The 25,619-nt window shown below is 42.1% G+C and overlaps 5 protein-coding genes across 5 annotated transcripts; 3 read left to right on the forward strand and 2 right to left on the reverse strand.

Moving 5' to 3' along the window:
• The first annotated feature begins 2,062 nt into the window (after positions 1-2,062).
• On the forward strand, positions 2,063-4,246 carry BCR41DRAFT_387427 (WD40-repeat-containing domain protein). The gene is made up of 5 exons (XM_022027895.1): positions 2,063-2,470; positions 2,578-3,175; positions 3,307-3,344; positions 3,592-3,708; positions 3,813-4,246. Exons 1-5 carry the CDS (start codon positions 2,096-2,098, stop codon positions 4,146-4,148), a joined length of 1,464 nt encoding a protein of 487 aa, XP_021880115.1. The 5' UTR covers positions 2,063-2,095; the 3' UTR covers positions 4,149-4,246.
• Positions 4,247-9,286: 5,040 nt separating this feature from the next.
• Positions 9,287-16,940, forward strand: BCR41DRAFT_356180 (hypothetical protein). Its single transcript, XM_022024603.1, has 12 exons — positions 9,287-10,340; positions 10,440-11,417; positions 11,552-12,481; positions 12,627-13,849; positions 13,960-14,033; positions 14,135-14,323; positions 14,431-14,581; positions 14,690-14,849; positions 14,952-15,410; positions 15,542-15,631; positions 15,731-15,947; positions 16,047-16,940. Exons 1-12 carry the CDS (start codon positions 9,387-9,389, stop codon positions 16,802-16,804), a joined length of 6,183 nt encoding a protein of 2,060 aa, XP_021880116.1. The 5' UTR covers positions 9,287-9,386; the 3' UTR covers positions 16,805-16,940.
• Positions 16,941-17,171: 231 nt separating this feature from the next.
• Positions 17,172-21,311, forward strand: BCR41DRAFT_423140 (hypothetical protein). Its single transcript, XM_022030253.1, has 2 exons — positions 17,172-17,347; positions 17,438-21,311. Exon 2 carries the CDS (start codon positions 17,450-17,452, stop codon positions 21,245-21,247), a length of 3,798 nt encoding a protein of 1,265 aa, XP_021880117.1. The 5' UTR covers positions 17,172-17,347; positions 17,438-17,449; the 3' UTR covers positions 21,248-21,311.
• A 143-nt stretch (positions 21,312-21,454) lies between these two features.
• On the reverse strand, positions 21,455-22,655 carry BCR41DRAFT_423141 (hypothetical protein). Its single transcript, XM_022030254.1, has 3 exons — positions 22,331-22,655; positions 21,732-22,154; positions 21,455-21,589 (listed from the first exon to the last, which is right to left on the reverse strand). The coding sequence occupies exons 1-3, from the start codon at positions 22,482-22,484 to the stop codon at positions 21,483-21,485; spliced, it is 684 nt and encodes a 227-aa protein (XP_021880118.1). The 5' UTR covers positions 22,485-22,655; the 3' UTR covers positions 21,455-21,482.
• A 215-nt stretch (positions 22,656-22,870) lies between these two features.
• BCR41DRAFT_324213 (pyridoxal phosphate-dependent transferase) lies at positions 22,871-25,597 on the reverse strand. The gene is made up of 4 exons (XM_022021537.1): positions 25,117-25,597; positions 23,679-24,889; positions 23,347-23,537; positions 22,871-23,238 (listed from the first exon to the last, which is right to left on the reverse strand). The coding sequence occupies exons 1-4, from the start codon at positions 25,315-25,317 to the stop codon at positions 22,895-22,897; spliced, it is 1,947 nt and encodes a 648-aa protein (XP_021880119.1). The 5' UTR covers positions 25,318-25,597; the 3' UTR covers positions 22,871-22,894.
• Between the last annotated feature and the right edge of the window lie 22 nt (positions 25,598-25,619).

Raw genomic sequence — 25,619 nt, forward strand, 5'->3', positions numbered from 1 at the left:
ATACTTGACTACTTAACGAAGCTATCGAACTATCTGATCAGAATTCATGTATAGTGAGTGTATTTTGCATTCTTTATTTGGTTCTGGAATTAAACTTTCTTGCTATTAAAATATATCGACACATAGAGCTCCAAGCAAAGGCTGAACAGGCAGGTGGAGCACCTTCAGCCTCCTTTTCTTCTCCAGTAGCATCTCCTACCAGCACAACAACTTCGCCTCCATCTCTTTCACGTAGACATAGGTTCGATCCATATGGTATGTCTAGTATATAGGAACTTCTATTCCGGGTCACACCACGGGATGATTACCTTACCTTCTATAGCCCTATCTCACTCACTCTTTCTCTTGTTATCTGATTAATCTTAAAGAACGACGACACTCTATGCCTTCACTGGATCTTCCTTCAAGGACACAAAATGCAACACAGGCACAGCATGAGCAGCAGCAACAGCAACCACAACAACGAACTTTCTCATCAGAGAATCTCAAGGATGGGACTCCATATCCTTCAACTCGAAATGTCCTTACTCCTCCTATTACCCCTGATTTCAAAGGCAGATTGCAGTTCTCTCCAGTCATGTTGAGATCATGCTCCACAGGCTCTGCGAACCGACTATCCTCAGTAGGTGGATATAAGGCTGGCCCCAACACAGGACTTCAAAGACCTAACCTTCCTGGAAGCTCTTCGATCCACAAGCCTCTTTCAAGCATCAACAACTCGTTTGTGTCTTCAACGCCAGCGGGGCCAACAAATCCCTCAACAGCACCATTGCCTTCTAATTTTCTGAGCAAAATTGGACGATCGTCCTCAGCTCTGTCCGCTTCCACTACATACAGTGATGTTTCTCCCAGCCAATCTTCAGCACAGTCGCCCTACATGCAGTATGCGGGCGATCAGGGCTATGGCTACTATCAACAAGAGCAACAGCTCCAACATTCTTTACCTGGCCGTCCCAATTTGACGAGGCATGAATCCCTGGGACACTACCCAAATTATCAGCATCATTCCCGTCACGGAAGCCACGATGGTCACTATTCAAGTCAACATGACTATCGCAGGCATTCTGTAGAGATGGACCCGTTTTCAGCACTCTCAGAATTAGCCAACTTGGCTGAACAGCATAGAGAAATGCGCCCTGGTACGATGGCGGCTCAGAGCAAAGCTGAAGGTGGTGATAATAGAGTGTATAGAGAAGACTATGGTCGAAGACAGGAGGAGCACAAGGACTTGGCACGGCCCTTTCCGACTTCTCTGAGCAATTTGAAGGAAGAGGAGCATGTTACACAAGATGGTCATCGCTATGGCCACTCCGGAAGTTTTAAGGAGTGTGGACATATCCAACATTCGTACCACATCCATGAGCGGTCTGAACCCAACACGACATCACCGTCTACTCATGCATACTACAAGTCAGAACGACCCCCAATGAATTACTCCACATCAGATCACACTAGTTCTGACAATGGTGACACGAAGGATGAATCACAGCGAAAATTCTCGTCGCCTGAGCCTAATTTAGCGTACTTGAACATGCGCCGTGGCTCTGTAAGGGACCTAATGGCAATTAACAACTTGTGCCTGAGTTCTGAAGAGGTTGAGCGGTGCTGAGGTCCTTATTATTATTCATACGGTGCCAGGACGATAGCGACAGATAACAACAGCAAAAAAAAAAAAAAAAAAAAAAAAGTCAGTATGAAGTACTTAAGTTTGTACATATATTATTCCTCAACCTTTTCCGTCATTTTTTTGAGTATTGATGGCCATCTCATAATATACCAATATCTCTATTTAAAGTCTCCGTTTTCTTTTTCTGTTTCTGTTTCGTTTACAAATTAACTGTAGAAAAATATTTTAATCATCAAGTAAAGCAAAAATAAAGTGCGTTTGAAGTAATAGATTTTTACAAGGTGTCAAAATGTGTAAATGTATAAATACCACGCGTCGCGTCTCTGTGTCACCATCGCACGTTGGACAGCGACTTTTTTTAATAGCCGACATCATTTCACCTCTCATTCTTTTTTTTTTTTTTTTTTTTTTCTCTCTCTCTCTTCATCTTTCATTCCTCTCTCTTTACAACTTAGCCAGAGTATAAAGATGTCTAGTAATAATCACAACAACGTACCAGTGGTACATCAAATTCCAATAGACCAAATCGATTTCTCACCCAACATCAGCACAGATGCAGAAAATTTTTTTCAGTCTGATGCAGACATTGCGCGCATGGCAGCAAGGCAAGGGATGGTCAATTATGACAAGGGCCAGGCTATCAAGATTTCATCCAAGGTACTGGATGTTTGTGTAGGCTTTAGGATCAAGCCGTCTGATGCGGCCGCAACAACAGCTGCCACAGGAGAGGCACAAGCACAGGTACCGGGGATGCCTACTGCTGTTATCGAGGACAAGGCGCTGATAGGTGCCACGATTTATACAGCAGAAAGCGGGCATGTTGCTCGCAAAATTAATTTGGAGGTAAAGCTTTTTTTTTTTTTTTTTTTTTTTTTCTATTTGTTTGTCAATTTTGCAGTTTGCGGACCAAATGTGTTAATCTAAAGATGAATAATAACAATAATGAATAGACGGGTAAAACAATGAAACTCTTTCAAGGCCATGCAGGACCAGTGACGCGAGTGGCGGTTTATCAGACTCAGAGTGGTCAGGAACGACTTGTGACAGGATCTTGGGATAAGACAATCAAAGTATGGGATGCAGAGACCAAAGAGTGTCTGGCCACATTAAAGGGTCATACTGATTTTGTCAAGGCTCTTGTTATTCGGGCCGTCCTTGCAAAGGATGGGGATAACGACCATGATGATAAGAGGAAGCGAGTGGTTCATCAATTATTCTCAGCATCGTATGATGGAACGATCCTGCAATGGGATCTTGAAACATTTAAGCCATTCCAAGATGGTGCTGGTGGTCCGTGGAAAGGCCACGCTCGCGGCATTAATGATCTTTGTTTGACAGTGGAGGACTTTGGTGATGATGATAATGCTGACGGGGACAACACTGATAATCATGGCAAAGAATATCTTTATTCCGCAGGTAGTGATGGTACTATTCGGAAATGGGATATTACAAAGGGTCAAGGACATGGTGGTCATTGTGTTCATGTGTTTAAGCATCATGAAACTACTGTGTATCGTGTCCTTGTAGAGGGCGTTGAGATCTGGTCAGGTAATTGTTATCTTTTTTTTTTTTTTTTTTTTTTTTTTTTTTTTTGCATTCTTATTGATTTTCGATGTTTATTGTTTAAGTAACCCTGAAGATCTTCGCTTTCCTCCCTCTTCTAACCTTTTAACATTCAGCATCTGCGGATAAGACTGCTCGAAGACTTGATCTTGAGGTGAGTAAGCAAGTTTAGTGCTTGAGACTTCAATTATTATTATTAATTCATTATTATTATTATTATTATTATTATTATTATTATTATTATTATTATTATTATTATTATTATTATTATTATTATTATTATTATTATTATTATTATTATTATTATTATTATTTTTTTTTTTTTTTTTTTTTGGCAGATTGGAATGTTACATTTTTAATATTTGTTTATGCCTTTATTTATTTTACAAACAATGTACTAGACAAAAAAAGTAGACACAACCTTGGAACATCCGGATTTTGTAAAGGCTATCGCGCTTGCAGGACCATACGTGGTCACTGGTGGTCGGCAGGAAAGCGTTCGTGTCTGGTCGATTGCCGTAAGTGTAAACGAACAAGTGATGCTATATTGCGTTAACATGTACATACTCTCATAGATGTAAATGCTCAATGGGTCAAGCTCATTATTCTATGGATTTAATAGACAGGCAAGCTCATAAAAGAGATCAAGGGTCATTTTGATGAAGTGTCAAACATGGTTGTGATTGGTTCCACGCTTATTACTGTATCACTTGATGGAACAATCCGTCGTTGGTCCTTGAGAGAGCAAGACTTGGTTCAGACTGAACCCACAGACATTTCCAATATTAAGCCCAGCGATGGTTCTGGACAACAGCAGACGATAGGATTGACAGCGGAAACGAAGACTATTACCGCTTCTACCGCCGCGCAAGGCTCTATTAAAGAGAAACAACAGAGCATCATGACAGAAGAGGAGGAACGGGAACTTGCAGAACTAATGGATAGCGATGATGATTAATGATTGGAGAGTTTAAACTAGGCAAGCACATGTACTCACACATTCAAAAATTATTCATTACTCCTCCTCGTTTGTAATAAAGTATAAAAATTGGGCCGTACCAGCCCCCCCCCCCCTCCCCCTCCCTCCTCTCCATACTTCTAAATGAAGATTTGGTTGATGTTTAGAGAGCTTTATTTAAAATATGGAGTAATTCATGTAATAGAATACATTGCTTTCTTCTCTTCCTCATTGCGCTTCTGAACATATTTATAAATATATATTACAGAAATGAAGTTGAAGATACTATATGTTGGAACAGTGGTGATGGCAATGGCGAGTGATGATCAGTAACCGACTCATTATTCTTAAACTGTCGGAAATATGTTTTAGTTCTAAGTAATTAGCAGAAAATCGTGTCAGCTACGTGAAATCAACGTTGCAAACTAAACCCCTCATACTTGGGGTCCTTTCCAAATAAAAATAAAAAGTAAAAATTAGGAATAAAAATAAAAATAAAAAAAAAATGAAGTGATCTGCAGCTTTTTCTTCGATCCACCCGATCAGTTTCTCCTTAGCTTTTGCAATGCCTTATAGATAATAAATAAAGGGGATGGGGATGGGACGGTTAAATTTGGCCATATACGAATGTATAATCATCCAGAACGAGTCGTTGCAGGTCTCTATGCAAAACACGCATATTGGAGCCAATTTTTATTAAAAAATAAATAAATAAAAATAACATAGTTACGCACTAGGGAGTTGGATATGTCGCTTGGTCTCTTATTTGATATCTTTGTCTGCCAGGTTGTTTGGTCTGTTCATGACTTTGCATCTATTCACTAGTTGTCAGAAAGTCGACAGTCTTTTTTTTTTTTTTTTTTTTTTCATTAAGTATTGATGCCTTCAAAAAGTTCGAACAGTTCAGTATAACTGTTGAATCGAGAGATTGAACATTGTGTTGTCTTGAGAAGATCGGGGCGAGGCCCTGATTGAGCCTCTAGTTAATATATCTATTGATATTGATATTGATATTAATACAGATAACATGGCATTGTAATCTAGGTAAATGAACTGGAAAGGCTCAAATGCATTTTGTTTATCCTTCTTCCCCTGAATCTTGGATTCTGTTCCAATCGAGATCTTGTCTGACTGTGTAATTGAAGGAAAACCTGTATTTCCTTTTATTTGACTTTGTTCTTGTCATTAAAAGGAGTCAAGGGAAGGAAAGGAAAGCAGAGGAAGAAGGGAATGATCATAATGCCCTTTGTTGATATTGGGACATTGAGGCTCACACCATTTTGGTCAAGAAGCAAAAAAAACTTCCACTATTAAGTAGAGTCAATATATCAATGCATGGTATTTTAACAATACGCTCGCTTACTCAATAATCACGGCAAGAAAGGAAGGAAGCAGTAGGAAGCATTTTGAGCGTCTCTAAAAACGGAATCTACTCCAATAAGAAGGCGTAAATTAGAGACTGGAAGGAGGAAAACTCTGAGGGTATATCTGTTTCCTACTTTTTACTCAATCGACGTATGCCTTTGTTTAGGCCATTACAATGCGTATGAATGAATTCTCTTCAGAGCATAATGGTGCTATTATCGGGTTGAAAAGGCCCTCAAATAGAGAAGAATATGGTAGTAACAACTTTTTATTTCTGGTGAATGTGTTTCCTAGACCCCAGATACTATATTGCAAAGAGAGGATGGGCGACTTCTATTGATAGGTAACGGCCATAGTTACTGAGCACTCTTTCTTTGCCTCCCCTTTTACTTTTCTATTCCCCCTGCCTCTGTCTAGGTCACCGTCTTTATGATACATTCCTCGGTCAACATTCCCTATTTTATTACTGCTTCACCACTCACCGCTCTCCTATCTTCTTTTTCTGTCTCATTCGCTACACCTCTTAACCACCCTCTTTTTTTTTTTTTTTTTTTTTTTTTTTCCTTTCTTTTATCTCCCTTAATTGTCCTTTTTCATGGTGATCAATTCGATCCCAAAGCTCCCATCCATATACCCTTTTCCTTTCATTCATATACTTTTCTTTGTTGAACTCTATACTTGGCAGCGATTGTTCTACATTTTGCTTTTGAATCGAGCTCTGCTTCCTTATTAGCATCCGAACCATTCACAATCTTTTTTTTTTTTTTTTTTTTTTTTTCCTTTAAGCACTTGTTTCTGTACGCGTTTCAATTACTTGATCCCATAATTTTTTTTTATATCGGTGGCGCGCGTCGTCGCGTTCTATCACGGCGGACTTTCAAACTCAAAAACAAGGTACGCATATGCGTGTAAAAAAGAATAAAAAAAAAAATGCACAGCCGAAATGGTCGTTCGAGCTATAATAGACAAGACGGGATGGGATTCGACTCATTCTAATGGAAGACACGGATCAATGAATTAATGAATCAAGCAATGCATCAACAAATCTTTGAGAATTACAAAAAAAGAAAAAAGAAAGTCAATATTCATATTCTACTTCTAAATTCCCATCTTTGTCCCACCCCCTTTTTCTGTTGAGATTCTGTCCACATGTACTCGTCCATCTAAAATAATTCTGTACCCTGCTATCCCTTAATCTGCTGGGGCTTGTAAACATCAAATCACCAACAATGAAAGAGATCAAAAAATATATATAAAAAAAATGGGGTAGTTACTTTACATGTGTGTATGGGGGACATGATTCTCGAACATTAAATGGCGAATCAGTCAGATTGCTCAAAAAAAGCTTACGAAAGAGTATAGGAGGAAAGAAAAGGATAAATGACATTTGATAAGAAAGGCAAAAGGAAGAGAAATAGAAAGGAGAGCAAGATCAAACGTCTATAACAAGGATGATGTGAGTCTAGGGCTAATTTTTATTGCGCGTTTGCGCTTTGGCGTTCGATGCCATGACAATCTAATCAACCTAAAATGCACACATGCACCATACACAGGTGATACACAGCGAGTGATACACGCCCACACATACCCTGTGCACCATGACCCTCGCACGCAACATCAAGCCATGGACATGGCATCCGTGCTTCTGAAATCTCAATTATGTTTATTCAATTTGATGATTACACATTATTCATGTTGGACAAGGATGCATCGACTCACAAAAAAAAAAAAAAAAACTTTATGCAACTTTAAAAAAAGAAAAAAAACGATGTCGATTGTTTTAGTCTCTGGGTTTAATCAGTCAAAGAGTTGAATGGGGGACATTGATTGATGGTGATCCATGCGAGAGAGGCAACCCCATGGATTATGATTCCTTGGAGTAGAGATGGGGGACCAAAAAAAAAAAAAAAAAAACCCAGTCTCTGTAATATATAATTGGCACTAGCGGTTTAGTAAATAGGGGAAATTCGATATTCTGGAGAGAAAGGTCGTTTTTTGTAATCGCTTTCAACCTTGTTTCTATCCCTGTCTCCTCTCTCTCTTCAAAGCTCTCTCCATCTCACATTCGCTCATTCCATGACTTGATCAGCATCGTTTCGGCTGTACCAAATGAAGGATCATCCTGCGCTTAATCACGTAATTAAAACAGCATATAAAAATATTTGGTGTCGCATGTGCTATTAGTTAAGTTTGCGATGATTAACTGTCGATCACCTGTGCCTGTTGATGATATCAGTCTTTCCAACGGCCATGTCGTTGACGGAAGAAGGGGAAGGGGAACATTCATCAACAACTCGTGGAGAAGCTCTCTTTTTTTTTTTTTTTTTTTTTTTTTTGCCCAATATCATTGTCTCTTTTGCTCTTCGATAATATTATACACCAAAAGTGATTTTACTCCTTAATGTTGCCCTCTTCCTTCCTCCTTTTTTTTTTTTAGGAGCAAACAAAAAATACAAACACCTGTGCTCTCCTTTCATGGTTGTCTTGATAGTGGTATAATTACGGTTCCGTGTTTATTTCTGCAATCTTCCTTTCAATGTACCAAAGTGACCCATTTGAGCCCTTGGTGACGGTTATAGCCCTGCTCTTACATTTTTTACTATTGATTTGTTTTCCAGCTTTTCCCTCTCCCTCTATCTCTCTTTCATATCGTTATACACTTTACCCATATCTTTGTTTATGGATGTGTTAATGTGTACCTTACTTTGGGTTAAACTTTTTAAGATTCTCATTATATCTGAGATTTCGACCTTCTATCTCGATTGCAATCTTCAACGACATTAAAATATGCGCCTGACAGGTGAACAATGGCATGGACTTGGTGTGGGGTCATCATTTGTCATCCTCTGTTTTCCCCTAAACGCGTTGCCAATCTTATTTTAATTATTATTTCTCTTTCTGTTTTGAATTGAATAGGGTTGAAAGACAATCATAAGCAACAATAACCAGAACAGCGGTTGGGGGAGTAGGACAAGTTTCTCGAGCTAGATCTTGCATCACACAAACACTCAAACACACACAAACACAGCACACAACAATCATAAACACCCACAAGTATAAAAAGGGAAGAGAGTAAACGTTCTAATAACGAACTTCGCATCACATTGCATCGCGCCTCCCAAAATCTATTCGCTTACCTCCGAGAAAAAAAAGAGAGGATAGGAGGTTGCAAAAGAAACTTTAGTGAAGAAAGAGCGCATTTTAAAAAAAAAAAAAAAAAAAAAAAAAATGCCCTCCTTGTTTGCCAGCTGGAGCAGCCGACACTCCAGACCATCTTCGCACCTTTCCAATGCTGATTCCACAGCAACACGAACTTCTCGTCCCTTTGGTGCACTTCCTCTTGACCATCCCCGATCCACCCCTCTTCCTTCTTTTCCTCCTTCCTCTTCTTCATCTTCTCATTCCATTTCACTGTATCCTCTTTTGGGACAACCACAAGGTTCATACAAGTCTTCTACGCAGCCAGTCCAATCCAACGACACCCGTCGCCTCTCTCGCGCGTCAACTATATCCTCATTCTCATCCACAACTCCTCCGAAGAGGCCAGCCCCTCCTCCCCCTCGTCCCACCACCACTTACTCTGCTTTGTCCTCACCTTCCCCATTTGCAACATCTACCGAAAGAAGTCTTCGTTCTTCGCACGAAACATCTACTTATTCACAATCTTCGAACCCTCCCTTGGCCCCTGTCCACTCTTCGTCCTTATCCTCCACCTCTACTTCCACGCGGCGAGTCCGCGCATGGACGTCTGTTGACATCTCTACAGCACACATCACATCTCTTTCATCTCACGGCGCACAGAGTACAAAGCAAGGGCCACATCCAACTTTCAATACCCGCCCCGACTCTGTTGACCTGCATGTCAAAGACTCAATGACCTTTCCTGCCCATTCATTGCATTCGTCTCATTCTTACATTGCTCATCCGCTTTCACCACCTCAATCTACTGTGGGCTCGACACCAGCTGCACAGACTGTCGCCACGCCAACCTTAACAAATTTGCCTCCGTGTTCTCACGAAAGTCCACAGCAGAATTCACTCAAAGGGAGAAATCTATTCAGCAACGACCGGTGTAGTTGTCAGCCTCCTCCTTTGTCATATTCGTCAATTATCGTAGCCTCCAACGAAGTTGACCAAAACAAAAACCTTAGCATACACCAGCACTGCTCAAGAAAAGATTTCTCCTCACTTGAAGACACTGATAGAATGCAACAGATTGATTACATGCCTGAACCACAGCAGGGCTTTTCACTACCACTACACAAAGGACCTGCTGCTTTGTCAGCCAGACCTGGCTCATTGCACAAGCCAACACTATCTTCAAAACGGATGCGTCCACCATTGGCAGAGATATCGACTTCGGTAATCCCTTCATTGTCTACTACACAAATAACAAGTAGTCCATTGTCTTCAGAACAGAACTACCAAACAGGCCCTTGCGCCGACATTATTGAGCACTCCAAAAGTACCAATCATACTCATCGAAGCAACAAAGTTACTAATAATGTTAATCAAACTGCACATGGAGAGAATATGCTCATGCATGATCAATTATCGAGGCCCCTTCCTTTGTCACTTGCTGCAGTTCGACCGCTGGGTGTGTCCCAACAACTATATCATTACCCAGAGCATCTTCCAGAACACGCGAATATCAATTCGACTTCTTTAAATCCAGTAACTGATACAGAAACAAGTAAACCTCTGGCCAAAAAAAATACTTTGCGATGTCGTTTATCTCGCGATGCCAGAGCGCTACGAACACGCATCCGGAAGCTATGGATGGACCCTCGTGAATCAGAGCAACAGAGGACTCGGCGCAACCCAAAGGTAGGTACGATTTTTTTTTTTTTTTTTTTTTTTTCATTCGTGAAGCTATAACAGTATCAAGTTACTAATCATACTCCTACTCTATGATTATATTACAAGAATCAATACATTATACTGGAGGAGTCCTTATTAGGAATACTTCAAATGGTACCTCCTATCGTTCAGAATGCAAAAGCACCAAAGCTTAATCTAAGCATGATCCGTCCTATTGGACATTTAGAACCCGGAGGAACCAATGCTTCATCAATATCTGAAGCTACACCCGTGGCTGCTTCTATTCACACCACAGAATCCTCTATAAGGCCCAAGGCAGCACTACCTCTGTCATCGGCACCATGGACAGACCCATCGACCCTTGCGTTTGCGAGTTCAAGCAGTTCACACTCAAAATCTAGCGGATCTACACCAACTACCCCCGTCCACACACGTACTCGAACTACATCGACTAATTCGGCTTCGACGGTCAGCGCAACACGCTACCAGATTGCGACTAGCATTCTGCAGCCCATCGAGCCTCCCCTAACAGATGTTGCACAGCCTACAGCCCTCTCGCCTACAAGCACCGCACTTCTTGGAGAGCCGGCCCTCAGTACAATTATGGCGAGTGTAGTCAGCCCCTCTAGCCCTGCAACATCTACCACACTTGATGCATCGGTCTCTGAACCGTGCATTGAGGAAAGCAGTGGGATTTTGATCAACAAACTACTAATGCTTTCCAGCACATTCACAGGAGCTATTAGGACACTATGCGAGCAGCAGAATGAGAAAGTGCTGCGCTTTGATGATGATATGATCCTTGATCTGCTAACAAGATGGGAGCAAGAAGCTGGCAAAACTGACGGAGACGAGGAGCCAGATAACTCCAGTTCAACATCGTTAGTCACCTTAGGGGCGACAAATGCTTTGGAGCGATATCAGCTCATGGTTAGCAGGGTATGGGAGGAGACTGAGGTAATACTCCTAGGGATTCGGAAGGTTCGAGATCTTGTTGAATTTGGGAGAGTACAGCATTTTCCGGATTTTGATGACGACGATTCTGAAGAAGACTCCATGGAACGTAATGAAGAAGTTAAACAAGTAAGCCTATATTTCTGCCATCCCGTTCATATAATATCTTTAGCTTTTGCTACATGACAAACTTAAACTCAGTAACATCCTACGTCCTTGCTTTTTTTTTTTTTTTTTTTTTTTTTTTTGCTTATTTCCTTCAGAGCCTCTATTCCACGCTGCTTTTACATTCGCATGGCTTGGTAACTGTACTCGGTGAATTCCTGGAGTGCGTTTCTGGTATCCAACGCTTGGTCGGTACTCTCAAAAGTCAAAGAAAAGATTCACAGGAAAATCAGGGCGGCTTAAGCATCACTGGTGTTCTTGAACGAAGTGAACCAGCTTCAGAAGTTAACCTCATGTTTGAAGAGCCTCGTCCAGTTAAGCATCTTGACCCTGCTCTTATGCGTAAACTAAAGCCTAAAGCGCCGTTTAAGTCGATCGCAGACAAGGTGCGTAGATCATTCTCAGACTTTGCACAAAAGTCAACCAACTCGTTGCTGAAGATTTTCCCACCCCTGGGGGATGGGACCAATGAAGGATTTGACTGGGATTCATACTCTGATGGTGAGTATGATTCAGAAGAGTTAGTGCCTTCGGAAGTGGGCAGCTCACTCTGTAGAGACGGCGATGCGCATGTCCGCACACTTTCCCCACTAGGAAGTCCTGGGCTTACCCCTAATAAGCAAAAGCAACGACAACATCGGCCCAGGTCTAAGGATTCCTCAGACTTTTCAGGACAATATTGGCCAGGGTCAACGAGACTTGGCCTTTCGGACGACAGTATGAGCCCGACCAACGTGGTCTCGCCCAGCACGGTGCTTGTCATGCCAGGGCCCACGTTTGACGCGCAAAGTATGGCAACACCTCCTAGTATAAATTCTGAAAGAACAATCGATTCGATCAGTGTGCGCCTCCGAATGAGCAGGCCTGGGACGCCAAAGTCACTCGAGTCATTTCATGAAGAGACTGAGCCAACGTGTTACTTTACATATAAACCTGAGCCTCAAGTACCGTTGCCACCACTCCAGACTTCCAAGTCTGAGAGCAAAGAAATGCGTCATTCCATTTTATCTCCTCGACGGAATCCGCAGGTAAAGAAGAAAGGATTGAAATTAGTAGTAATAATAACAATGAAAATAATAATAATAATGATGATGATAAGATTGATAATACATAATGGTGGTAAAAACCGCTAAATAAGCTCATGGCAAACCTATTTCTATTCTTACATTAAAGAAAGAGGCATTTACCGGGCTTAGCATATCAACGCCAATCCCAAGCTCCACAAGGCCGTTCTCGGTATATTCCTCGGAATCCGAGGCTCAGACAGCCTCCCCTTCGCGTAACAACTATAAAGCACGGCCTCCAAAGCCACCCGTTCTCAGCCAAGCCATGGTCAAGGAAGACGAGCTTAATCGAGACGCGCAAGAGGCTAATCAGGAAAGGACCCCTAATAACCGAACAAGCTCATGCCCTGCTATTCGAACCATATCCGCGCTACATACAGACCCCGTCACATTGGATTCACCGTTTACTAGGCAGACAAGTATTAGGATGGTCAATGACCGGGACCGATATTCCGTCAAGATGCCATCCGACGATATACTTGAGCCTAGACCAGCCAGGGCTTCCAGCCGCAATTCCTCTCCTACATTCTGGCGTCGGAGAAGCTACAATGACGCACTGGGGAAAAGCCGATATGCCGTACAGCTTGAGTCGGACGTATCAGCTCTATCTACGCCTCTAACCTCTGAGTTTTCCTCTAATTGCAGGTCTTCTGTTCGCTTGTCGTCCTATGAATTTTTGGTGCCTTTCTTTTCAAAAGAAGACTCTAGCAGTCCTGCAAGCACCGCCACGACAGTCTCGACAGACGGCAGCCGCATGAGCTCTGGATCATACTCAAAATATTCATCGACTATAGGCCGATATAACAACCATCGAAGACATTCTAGCCCCTTGATCCCGGGAGTCGAAAGGGCACTAGCAGATACACTCGGCCGCCGTACGAGTGTATCTTTGAATCAAAATTGCCAATTAGTAACAAAGACTTCAATTGCCTCAGTAATGAATCGTAATTCTGTGCATATGCTGCCAACTCTAACTGAGGATTCCAATCAGCAGCAGCAGCAGCAGCAATATAGCTCAACCTCACTAAAGAGCCCTGATCAACTCGCATTATTTACAGAGGTCGAGTGCCTGGGCGTTCGCTCTCGGCCGTGGGCTCCACAGAAGGATAGTAATGCTTATGACATCGCAGCTCGAAATCATGGAACGGTTGCTGATTATCATTCTCGATCGAGAGATTACAAAGAGCAGCAGATGCAGGTTCAAAATCAGTACCAGCGTCAGTACTTGCAAGAGTCCCAAGGCCAATGTCCTGAAAATAATGAGGATCGTAAGGGGGATGAAATGCCTCGCCGACCTATTACAGAACCTCGACTTGGTGACATGCGAAAAGCGTGAGTTTTTGCTTTTACTTTTTATTATTATTAAGGTAGATGTTCATTAACGAAATCGACAGTTAAATCCTTCATGACAACTAACTTGTAACATTTTAATATTGAAATAGATGGGAAATCATGAACCTGGATGCAAAGCGTGTAAATCCTTATTCACATCTACGAGCTTATGCCAGAAGTCAACGTAAGAAATAGACATCTCTGACTTTTTTCTGCTCAAAAAGCGTACGGTTATAAACCCCTATTTGCAAGACTGACTTTTTTCTTTCTTTTCTTTTTTCTTAGCCGGTCAAAATAATCTCTGGGCTTTGAACCACCCAAATGCACTTCAAAGCTCAACATCCCCTCGCGTTCTTCACATCTGTGAAAATAATGTGGATGTGCTTGTACTGCAAATGTCAGGAGGATATTTACAAGTGGTCGCAGGTTTATTAGAAAAATTGATCGAGCGACTTGCAGACCAAAATGAGCAAGGTATATTGAATGGTTGTAGCAGAACACTTTGCATTTTGAGGACAGGCTTGCCAATGAAATATTGCCCTCATATTTGTTGATTTTATATTTTCTTTGATGCAAAATAGATAGTGAATATATCAGCTGCTTTCTACTTTCTCATTCATTTTTTATCGATTCTGAGGACCTATTAAAACGGCTGATTGCACGGTTCCATATTCAGCCTCGTCAAGGAGAGATGCTTTACTTTGAGAAGTGGCAAGTGGTCATTCAAATTAAGTAAGTTAAATGTGATATGTATCCATATATCCTTGACTGGCTATTGAAGGGTACAATGCTGACCTGCCTTTTTTTTTTTTTTTTTTTTTTTTTTTTTTTTTTCATCAGGGTTCTTTGTGTCCTCTATCGGTGGATCCAGCTTCAATACGAAGATTTTGAACGAAACCCAAACCTCTTAAAAACCTTAAAAAAATTCTTAGAGGTTGATGTGCGCATGGGTGGATTTGTTAAAGAGGCAGGGTACATCGAGGAGAGAATCAATATTAGGGTATGTTGCACATTGGGTAGATTACGATAGTAAGCGACTCGATAACTTTGACAAGGAGGTCTAATGTTTTATTTTGTTTTATCATATTAATTTTACGAACAGAGTCTATCACCAAAAAAGAATTGCAGTGTGATCATGGAACAGGGTCGATTCTGCCTTCAGCGGTCGAGGACTCGAAAGATTAGCCTGTCTAAAAGTCAAAGTAGATCACCACATCCATTGGCGTCTCCTGGTGGTGTTTTATCAAACTCTGTCCCACATTCTCCTGGTACGCATGTGATTGAGCAAGGACCAGCTCCAGAGCTCTCTCTAGTATCTCCAATCCTTCAGGTCGGCACTCTTGAGCTGGCAAGGTACCTGACCTTGGCAGACATGAAAGCGTTCAGGAGTATCACCGTTTATGAACTCATGTCAAGCCAGTGGCAGAGGCGTCAAGCGGCAGAGAATACGAAACGAGTAAACAGCGAAGAAGACGAAAAAACCGTCTCCGGCCTGAATATAGACGACTCAGGCATGGTAGATGGTGGGGCTATTGAGGCTTTCACTCGACGAGCAAACATGGTATTTTTTTTTTTTTTTTTTTTTTTTTTTTGCACTACATGCTGTGGTATAAAAAGCAACATTGAATAATAATGTTTCAACTACCATTAATATTTTAATTAATATTATAAACGGGAATACTGTGATAACAGCTGAGTTACTGGGTTGCGCATGAGATCTTGAGCATTGGGAGCCCTAAGACAAGGAAGCAGCTCATCAAGAAATTCATTGAAGTAGCCAAGGTATAAAAAGAAAATGGCGAAGCAATTTTTTCAATCCCAATCTCAACTGGATGCCAGTTATTATTATTAATGTCACGCGTGATGTTTTGCTTGATTTAGATTTGCCGCTCACTCAACAATTTGCACACATGCATGTTCATTGTTTCGGCCTTGATCTCGACCCCAGTGCGTCGCCTTGCCGCGACCTGGAAGCTTATCAAAAAGAGGGAGATGAAATCTCTACAACAACTTGAACAGCTACTCGATCCAAGTGGGAATATGAGGTGTTACCGTCAAGCACTCGGGGAAATAGAGGCCCCTGCTATTCCCTTTTTGCGTATGTTTCACTCTCAATTAAATCATTTACATGACAATTAACAATGATTGATACGATACTGATCCTCGTTCTGATACTTTTTTTTCTTGTCATATGTAGCAATCTTGCTAAAAGATATCACATTTATCCTTGATGGTAATCCAACGATGATTCCATCAAGGTTTAATGGCCAGCCGCCTCCTGTTTCAGCCAAAGATGGCATCAATACGAATAAGATTTCAAGGACTTCAGGCACAGCCGCAACACTAGTTGAAAAGAGCAACCCCTTAGTCGCTTGCACATCAGGACTCGGGTCAGGCATGAGCTGCGGCTTTGAAGCAGAATCAGACCAAGGACAGCTGGTGAATTTCGACAAATTCAGACAACTGACCCAATATGTTGAAGATTCGGTTGATTTGGCCAAATCAGCCGATTACTGGTTTGAGCCTCAACTATTGCGCCAAGCACGAGTCTTCCGACCCAATTCGCCTTCATTTGATGATACGAAAGGAGAGTACATCAATGGAGGAGGCAATAACGCCAGTAACAGCAATAATAGGTATTATAGTCCTCTAGACTCGTCCCGTGGTCCTTTGGATCACATCTCGGAAATTGTAGAACGCAGACTGGTCAAGGCATCTGGACTGTATGGGGTTCATCAAAGAGTTATTGAGGTCGAGTTTTTGACAAAATCTAAGAGTAGCAGCAGTTTGTGGAAAGGAGGCGCTGGCATTGGGAATATTCATAGCAGTTTTGGCGGAGGAGGAACCAACGGAAGTGTAAATGGATCTAATGTAGGCGAGACGGTGATTCGAGCAATACAGGGAGAGGAAGAGTACTTAATGGGTCTCAGTCTGATGTGTGAGCCAGGTCGCTAACGAGGAGGATTGTTAGTACATGTAATGGAAAAGCAACAATGGATAGCAGCAACAACATACCCTAATCATGTGTCGTACTCGTAGAAAAAGTATTTTTAATCAATACACTTGCTTCATTGTGTTGGAGCGCCCAACATGTGCTGCATGCATGTATCTCTTTAATTTTCATCTGCCCTTGCTGGTCTTGGTGGTAGACACACTCCGACAACATGTGATGCATTGCGACAAACTTCAAACCGTTACCGAAGCATGAATATGTATACATATGCATGGGCATAACGCACACACCTCTGATCTAATTCAAATGCCATGTCTCTCATAAATATGCACCATTTTTTTTTTTTTTTTTTTTTTTGTGGAGTGTGCGCTTCGCTCTCTTTTCTCTTTCTTTCATTCTTTCAGCCAGTCAGTCAGTCATTTCCTTCCTCTCTCTCTCTCCCTCTCTTACGGAAGCAATACTCATTCCTTCCCTTACTTCTGGTCATTTGGTTCATTTCATTCCTGTAAAGACATCTAATTTCTAGTTGCGATCACACGTGCAAGGTATATATTACATGTGTTAATTATTTTTCTAAACTTAATAGAACAGGTCTAAACAATGATATTCTGTAATAACACCTTTTACTTACATAGCCTTCAAGGGCGATGTCATCTGCGTCTTCTTCGGCGCAATCGAGTAGACTGAATGTCCCCCCATTGCCCAGTATTTCTTCCAAATCTTCTTCGAATATCAACGATGCAATCAACAGCAGTATTGTTAATGGAGATGACTCCAACGCACTTTCCTCTAATTCTGCGTCGCAGGCCGTCATGATACCAACGTCTTCAATTGCTATGAGAGGCATCATTAACGTCAACAGCAGCAACAGTAGCAGCAATAACAGCAACAGTGTAGTCGGCAATGGCAGCAAAAGCAGGTCATCCCCTTTGTTTATCCCCGAAATACTGGAATTGATCTTCTTGCATATGCTCCACCAATTTCAATGCCCTACATCCATTCCATTGCCTCATGTAAACTCCTATCATTCCTCTTCAGGGTCTCCAGCTTCTACACCCACAGTAGCGGGACTGTGCCCAGATATTTATTTGCAGATTCGTGCACAGAAACCTGCTTCGACACAACTAGCTTTTCTACGAGTTTGTCGGTTCTGGTACGGGGTTGGGGAGCCATTGATATGGAAAAACGTTAAATGGGCAGACCATCAAGATCCAGAGGTCCATCGGCGGATATGGAGCCATTGGGGTCGGATCAAGAGCCTGAGATTTGAATATGGCAAGCGGACAACAGACACTGAAGCCCCCATAGCCTCTGCAGCTGTTGCAACGACGGCTGAACTATCAGCCGTGCGAACCCCCGAACCATCCTCTGCGACCTCGTCTACGACAACGACGATTGGAACAACCAATCGGGCTAATGGTCCGCGAGCAAGGATGAGAAATTTTTTGAGTGGTGACACATCTGCAGCAGGGACCACAGTTGGCTCTCCCAGAGTGGATCAACCGTTATCGACTGATGGTCTTCCTTCGACCCAGACGCAGATAATACAAGGTCGTCCTCGCATGACAATAGATAAGGCTTTGCATGAGCTTGCTTTGGTTATGTCTCAGCCCTCGAGCCAACCGCATTATCGTCCTGTGCCTTTACCGCTTCGAGGAGTTCATTTCCATAAACAACTACCGCACAGCATATTGAATGAGTCAATACTCCAAAAACCTCCACTCCTCCATCGCTCACAGTTGACGTCGCTCACGTTGACAGGCTTATTTCGGTTGGAGACGTTCTTGACAGCGATTCTGCCTTTTGTCCCAGAATTGACCTATCTGGATATCTGTTTGCGCTGCTATGAATGGAGGGATGAGATCCGGCTTGATAAGGTGTTGAGGTCATGTCCGAAACTGCAGTACCTGTCAGTGGACAGAAACATGATCGGGCTCGTCGATTTTGGGGACGAAGAGGCCGTGCCCAGCTCAGCTAATTCTTTAGAAGTTCTGGGCGATTATTTTGACAGTGACGATACTGACGAGGACGACCATAGTGGTTATGACAATGGTGGTGGCGAGCAAGGAGAGATTTTGGAAGTTGCGATTGAAAGTGAGCAGAATAGGAGGCTTGATTCAGCAAGTAGAATGTATTCGGGAACATCATGGCATCTCAAATACGCACGCTTACAGGCGCCTAAAGTGCTCAAAGTACAGGGTAACGGGCCCAGTATGAACGATCAGGCAGGTGCTTACTTAGATATGCCTTCTCATCTTATTGATCCATACGCCACCACAGATCCTACTTCAAATGATACTCATAGCGTGTCCGTACCGTCATCATCATCATCTCCATTACCACCCCAACCGTCAGGAACCGCAACAAGTCCTGCAACAAAAATACGATCTCGTCGTAGCCGGCTGGCACAGACACAGCTACAACAGCAATGTCAGCTCTCCTTCCCCCTACAAGTCCTCAAATTAAAAAAGGTTCGGATGCCAGAACGAGACTTTGTGCAGCTCCTCAAACGATGTCCTGCACTAGAAGAGATGGATGTATTCAGTACAAGCTACTGGAGCTGGAAACAACAGTTCTTACAAAGCGTTGCTCAGTCCTGCCCAAAGATTAAGCATCTGCATTTAACGACCAACTACGCTAGTGGAGGGCCCGAAAATAACAACAATGATACTGGGGCTGTGCAAATTGGATATCTTCAACAACCAATGCTCGCTGCCGTGGGAGAACCCTATGATCCTGCGATTGAATTGATCAAGTTGTACCCAGCCCTGCTATCGTATGACGCACGTTATGTTCGTTTTCAGGATCGAGCCTTAAGGACCCTGCAACAAAACTGTCCACATTTGGAACGACTTGATCTAACTAGTTGTCGTGAATTAAGCTCCAAAGCGGTAGATTGGTTCCTTCGACATATGCCAGCATTGAAGCACTTTTCGACCAGTCGGGCCATGCTGCAGATCGAGGATATGATTGAAATGATTGAGGAGCATGACCGTCAGATAGCCGCTGCGACTGTCAGAAGGAGCAAGAAGCGAAATGTAAGCCATTTTGCCGCCTTTTCAGAGGTCGGGTCTGAAGCCGAAGACGAGTTTGAGTTTGAACCAGAAACCACACGTGTGACACAAGTGCCACGGTGGTGGGCATGTGATGGGTTAGAGACGCTTATCATTGGCGTCAAAAACCCAAAGCTACCTGGGTCTTCAGACCGAGGATTTGATCTTCAAGATGAGGGGGCTGCGGACTTTCAGCTTTATTACAAAGATCACTATCATCAGCAAGGAAGCTCATCCGGACCTTCTTCGTCCAAGGACAAGAACAATGGCTCATCTTTGCCGGTTTTTCCTCAGTATAACCATATTCAATACTGTACCTTTGTATTCTTTGAACAATTGGGCCGGTTAAAGAAATTGAAGAGGCTCGAGTTACATGGTGGACGGTTCGATCTTGGGGTTCAGCAGGCTGCAACGCTTTCATCATCGCTGTCGTCCTTAGTACCACTTTCTACCTACCCTTTGAATTCCGTATCCCCACAACAGCAGCCATTCTATCATAGTCATTCTCAAGCACCCGTAGTAATGGCAACGCTATTGCACCACCAACAATTTTCGTCTTCTGACTCGGACCAGATGAAAGAGCCATTGCATGGCCCCCAGGAAGCGATAGAGTCTGGAAAAGAAAGAACTGGATCAAGGACACAGAGAAGTCTTGACCGGATGAAAAGCTTCTTTTCACGAGGAAATGGTGCGAAGACGAAGAGTAGACAGAACTCGGTAACGGGTGACGAAAGCGAGTTTGGCCCAAGCAATAATGACTCTCCTGACGATAAAGACAAGGGCAAGGGGAAAGGGAAAGGGAAAGATACGTATAAAAACAAGCGCCAAAGCAAAAAGTTCATGGGCATGGCCATGAGCATAAACATGAACAAGGGAAAAGGAAAGTCTGTAGACAGAACGGGACACTTTAGCAATGGATCCGACTACTTGAACGATCATCATATATTGAACAGCCATGGAGATTATTATCACGACAGTTTTGAAGACGAGGATGCTAACAATGACAGCGACGATGATGATGATGATGAAGACAGTGAAGATGACAATGACAATAGCGAGACTGGGATGATCCGACAAAAAAACAACAGGGAAAGAAGTATGAAGAAGAAGAGTAGGGAAAAGAACAAAAATGAGAATGAGAGCTACAAGAGAATTGTACCTGGGCATCTGATGGGTTTGCAACCACTTGCAGGACTCAGTCATCTAGAATCGTTCTGTATGACATGGTCCATTTTCCCGATGCTCAGGGAACAGGAGATTGCATGGATCTGTAAACACTGGACTAGTCTGGAGTGGATTTCTTTGGGTCTTGTGCCTGAGGGAGAATGGAGTCATATCCGGATGTGGATGCGTGCTAGACGTCCAGATATTATCGTCATCTTTGAGCGGTAAAAAAAAAAAAGACAACGTTTACATTTTTATTTTTTTTTATCTTTTCCTCTATTTATATTTTTTCATTCAACTACTTGAAAATGTCTTTTTTTTTTTTTTTTTTTTTTTTCTTTTGCATGGTTGCATAGTCGTAATTCTTGTGATGAAAAAAAAAAAAAAAAAAAAAATAGAAATAAAAATAAATTAAATAAGAAAAAAGAAAATGATACTAACAGTAACGACAAAGATGATGCGTCTAGAGTTGTTGGAAGATCTCATCGTGCTGGAAGGCAGCATAATCGGGTCGCTCCAATGAACGATGGGCCACTTCAATATCGATATTGATGTCTTCGATCAATGCCTCTGTTTTTTTTTTTTTTTTTTTTTTTTTTTTTTTAAAAAAAAAAAAGATAAAAAATTATAAAGTTAGACATATTTAACCAAAAAAAAAAAAAAAAAAAAAAAAAAAAAAAGTAACAGATCGTTTTTTTTTTTCTTCTCATACCAAGAGTAGTATAATCTAATTCGGGACGAATGTAGCCAAGTACAATGACACGAAGTTCATCACCATAGAAATCACGATGAAAGTTGTGCATGATATGGACCTCTGCAGATTTCTTTTCATTCTTGTAAAAGGGATTCCAACCAAGAGACATGACCATAGGGTATACAGAAGCAGGACGATCCGTTGCTAATGAGGAGGAAGAGGATGAAGCTGATATTGACGATGCTATTGCTGCTGCTGCTGCTGTTGGCAAGGTTGACAATCTTGATGGTGTAGATGATGGCTCATCAGATGTTGCTGTCGGTGCTGCTGTTGTTGTTGATGATGATGGCTTAGTCCTCACTACGACCTGAGCCCAACCATAGTAGATGCCTGTCTCCAACTCAGGCCCCTGCGCTTCGATAGCCTCCTCTGGCAAATTAGCTATCAAATGATCAGAAAAAGTAAGATTTTCTGTGTGAGATTTAACAATGTCATGATAGTTGGTTGATCCATAAAAAAAAAAAAAGCCTCTCCCCAAAAAAATAGCGCAGTAAAGTTGATTTTTGATCAATTGAGTAATTAAAAGAATATATTTATTATTATTGTTGTTGTTTTACCTGTGGGAATACCCAATTCCTTACTGCCACGCCCAAAGCCTTTGATGACAATGCCAGACATCCTGATTGGGAATGGTTTCTCAGGAGCGGGTCCACCAGCAATCTTTGGGCGAGCTGCAGCCCTAACTGAAGTTGCTGTAGGTTCGGTGGCCATGGTGATAGTAGCGATAGTCGGCGTCGTTTTCGTCCTTAGTTAAGTTACTTTTTATTTAATAGTTTATATGAATGGGTGAATGTGATGACAAAGTGTTGACAATTGAGAAGGAACAATGCTAAAAGTGAGTAAAGAATAGAAAAGAAGAGAGAGAGAGAGACAAAGTTTTCGGCGTTGTTCGAGTGAAAAATGGCAAAGAAAGCCACCATTCCGCGTGTCATTTTATCTTTTCGATCATTGGCTGCGCATTCACGCGAATTGCTCTTTTGTAACATGCACATGTAATTCATGATGTATGGACTCTTTCCTCTTTTATTACACTTTTTTTTTTTTTTTTCTTTTTCTTTTTCTTTTTCTTTTTTTTTTTTTTGCTATATCCAACAACAGCTTCTTTTACTTTTCTTTTTCTTTTACTCCTCATCACTGATGGCATCCAATGCCTTCTGGAATCCCTGGAGAAGCACTTCCCGGTCCTCCAGTCCCACAGCCACACGGATCAGATCACGCTCAATGCCATACTGTGCAGCCCATTCAAGCTCATAGTAATGTGCTAAAATTGTATATGGGCATGCAAGCGTAAAGTTGGTGCCCAACGAAGGTCCCTTGTAGAATGGTAATGCATCAAAAAATTGCTGCGATCCTGTCTTTTGATTCTTGAACATCACAGAGAATAAACCTCCGTAGCCTGCACCCTCAACCTTATGTGTCAAGTAATTTTTCACAGTAACAAACTTGGGATAAAACACCTCTTTGACTGTAATAGCATGGAGATTGAAGAATCAGGAACCAAGAAAGAGCATTAGAAAACCTGCCTCACTTTTTTTTTTTTTTTTTTTTTTTTTTTTTTTACATTTTGGTTTACCTTTAGGATGAGCACGTAAAAAATCGCAAAGAATTTCTGTGTTTTCATCAATTCGAGCAATGCGCGTCTGGAACGTGCGTGAGTTACGCTCCATGAAAATAGCATCTTCGACCCACATCAGATCCTCATATTCACGGCCAATAGCTTCCTTGAGATCCTTGTAATACTTTCTCTGTGGGTTCAATACCAAGCTATGTTTAGGCGAAAAAAAAAAAAAAAAAAAAAAAAAAAAAAAAAAAAAAAAAAAACAATCTTGAATACATGATCGTCTATGTTTTCATTTCCTTTTTTTGTTTAAAAAAAAAAAAAAAAAAAAAAAAAAAAAACTTTACCTTCCACCCATCACATTACTATCGCCGCTAAAGATCTTGGAAAGCGACGAGACAACAATGTCTGCAAATTCTAGCGTTCGGACATTGACAAAGTTACCCAATGTCTCGTCCACAATCACCATGAACCCATACTTCTCCGCCAACTCTCCTATACGGACCAAGTTGGATGACTTCAACAGCGGGTTCGAAGGGAACTCGCAAAAGACCGCCAAAATCTTGTCTTCCTCCCTCACATCCTCCCCAACAGTCTTTGAAAGGATTTCTTTCTCCAATGTCTCGATATCCTGGTCCTCCCCATTGCCATAAAAGTAACATCCAGGTCCAAACTTTTGCAGAACCTTGAGTGAATCCGTATAAGGGAAACCAAAACAAACTGACTTTCGTTCTGGGAACAGAGTCATGGCAATCCGATGAGCGTTGTAGATCGCTGACATGCCGGTTGGATACAGATAAACATCCTCCTCCGTAACATATTCGCCCGTGCCTGTCCAATTAGGTCCAGCATGATGTGCCACCTGGGCTGCAATACGACGACGGAGCGCAATCTTGGCCTTGGGCGCAAACGATAGATCTAAATTGCGTCCATAACGCTCTTCTACATAGACTTCATAGTCACGGCTGTCGATGCCCTCCGCTTCCCCTTCAACAGGCTTGTCTTCTTCATCTACCTTGCGATCCTGCAGTTGGATTGCTGCCATACCTCCATTTAAATCCAAAGAAGCAGACGAAGAAGAAGAGGAGGTCAAAGTCGGTCTAGTAGCACTGTAATGTCTGTTACCACGAGGCATACGAGTCGCATTGCTCTTCAGATTCAATGCCTCATCCTGCTGTCTCTTTTGTTCCTCCGCATTTAATTGCAACCATCTCAAACAGAACGCTGCCTGACGAGATGAAACGATATCTCCCGCATGCTGCCAAAACTGTTTAGCAACCGAATACGCCTCTTTAGGGAAGAAGGTCGCAAACACCTTGACTTGCTTAATCCCGTCCGGCTTCAGCTCCGAAGCTGGGGCTTGGATAGTAAATTCAACGATCCTGACTGTTCCTGCGCCCGGAGGATCGCGAGGTGTCGGAGTCGAGTCATCCGTTGCGATCGTCGGCACAAAGTAGCGCTCCACAAAGTGGCGACATCTTTCCGAGACCTTGCGTGAAGGCCACAAGAACGAAGCCTCACTGGGCTTTCCATACTTTTTCTCGCAGATTGCGATAAGCTGTCAAAAAATTGAAAATCAAAAAAGGGGCATGGATCAATTGGTTGCACAGATGAAAAGATTAATTTGAACATTCAACGTCCCCCAATAGAACAGAAAAATATTATCAGCAACGGCTGTAAAAAGGGGACTCGATTGGCTAGTTTGAGCCCGAGTTTCGTTTTGCTCATGTAATTGCAGCCGTGTCCATGGGAAGAAATGAGTTTTTTTTTTTTTTTTTTTTTTACCTCTTTGACTTTTAAACTAACAAAGAAGCGAGGGTAGCCCGAAACCATAGCATTGACAACACGAGGAGCAGCCTCTTCGTAATCAACGTTATCCTTGAACGTAGGGAGGGACACAGAGATGGCATGGGGGACATTGGGGATAGGAGATCCTAAAGGTGCCTGCTCTACTGCAGCAGGGGTATTACGATGAGTAGCCATCATGACGAAAATGGAGAATGAAATATACAAATAAGAGACTTTTTTTTTTGAGTAGAGTTGAACTGGAAAAGCAAAGAGACAATAGTCTGTGTATGGAAATATTATTCACAAGTAAAGTTATGATTGTAGTAAGGTATTGATCTATGATTGGTATCAAGGAGGAAAATTTTCTATTCGATGAAGTATAGTCTACAAGAAAGAAAGAGAATGAGCAACCGCAATCAGAGTGAGTTCAAAGAGGAGGGTGATGCACAATTAGAATGAGAGGAGAGGAAAAAAAAAAAAAAAAAGAGAGAGAGAGAGAG

Source organism: Lobosporangium transversale, assembly GCF_002105155.1.
Source record: "Lobosporangium transversale strain NRRL 3116 chromosome Unknown BCR41scaffold_25, whole genome shotgun sequence".
NCBI classification, from domain to species: Eukaryota; Fungi; Mortierellomycota; class Mortierellomycetes; order Mortierellales; family Mortierellaceae; genus Lobosporangium; species Lobosporangium transversale.

Excerpts from the sequence above, each read along its gene's own strand:
- BCR41DRAFT_387427 (XM_022027895.1), top strand. The coding sequence starts at position 2,096 with ATGTCTAGTAATAATCACAACAACGTACCAGTGGTACATCAAATTCCA. Across the intron at positions 3,176-3,306 it reads GGGCGTTGAGATCTGGTCAG|CATCTGCGGATAAGACTGCT; the intron begins GTAATTGTTATC and ends TTTAACATTCAG. Across the intron at positions 3,709-3,812 it reads TTCGTGTCTGGTCGATTGCC|ACAGGCAAGCTCATAAAAGA; the intron begins GTAAGTGTAAAC and ends TGGATTTAATAG.
- BCR41DRAFT_356180 (XM_022024603.1), top strand. The coding sequence starts at position 9,387 with ATGACCTTTCCTGCCCATTCATTGCATTCGTCTCATTCTTACATTGCT. Across the intron at positions 15,411-15,541 it reads TCACTCGACGAGCAAACATG|CTGAGTTACTGGGTTGCGCA; the intron begins GTATTTTTTTTT and ends CTGTGATAACAG. Across the intron at positions 15,632-15,730 it reads AATTCATTGAAGTAGCCAAG|ATTTGCCGCTCACTCAACAA; the intron begins GTATAAAAAGAA and ends TGCTTGATTTAG.
- BCR41DRAFT_423140 (XM_022030253.1), top strand. The coding sequence starts at position 17,450 with ATGTCATCTGCGTCTTCTTCGGCGCAATCGAGTAGACTGAATGTCCCC.
- BCR41DRAFT_423141 (XM_022030254.1), bottom strand. The coding sequence starts at position 22,484 with ATGGCCACCGAACCTACAGCAACTTCAGTTAGGGCTGCAGCTCGCCCA. Across the intron at positions 22,155-22,330 it reads GGAATTGGGTATTCCCACAG|CTAATTTGCCAGAGGAGGCT; the intron begins GTAAAACAACAA and ends ATCATTTGATAG. Across the intron at positions 21,590-21,731 it reads ATTAGATTATACTACTCTTG|AGGCATTGATCGAAGACATC; the intron begins GTATGAGAAGAA and ends AAAAAAAAACAG.
- BCR41DRAFT_324213 (XM_022021537.1), bottom strand. The coding sequence starts at position 25,317 with ATGATGGCTACTCATCGTAATACCCCTGCTGCAGTAGAGCAGGCACCT. Across the intron at positions 24,890-25,116 it reads TTAGTTTAAAAGTCAAAGAG|CTTATCGCAATCTGCGAGAA; the intron begins GTAAAAAAAAAA and ends ATTTTTTGACAG. Across the intron at positions 23,538-23,678 it reads AGTAATGTGATGGGTGGAAG|CTTGGTATTGAACCCACAGA; the intron begins GTAAAGTTTTTT and ends GCCTAAACATAG.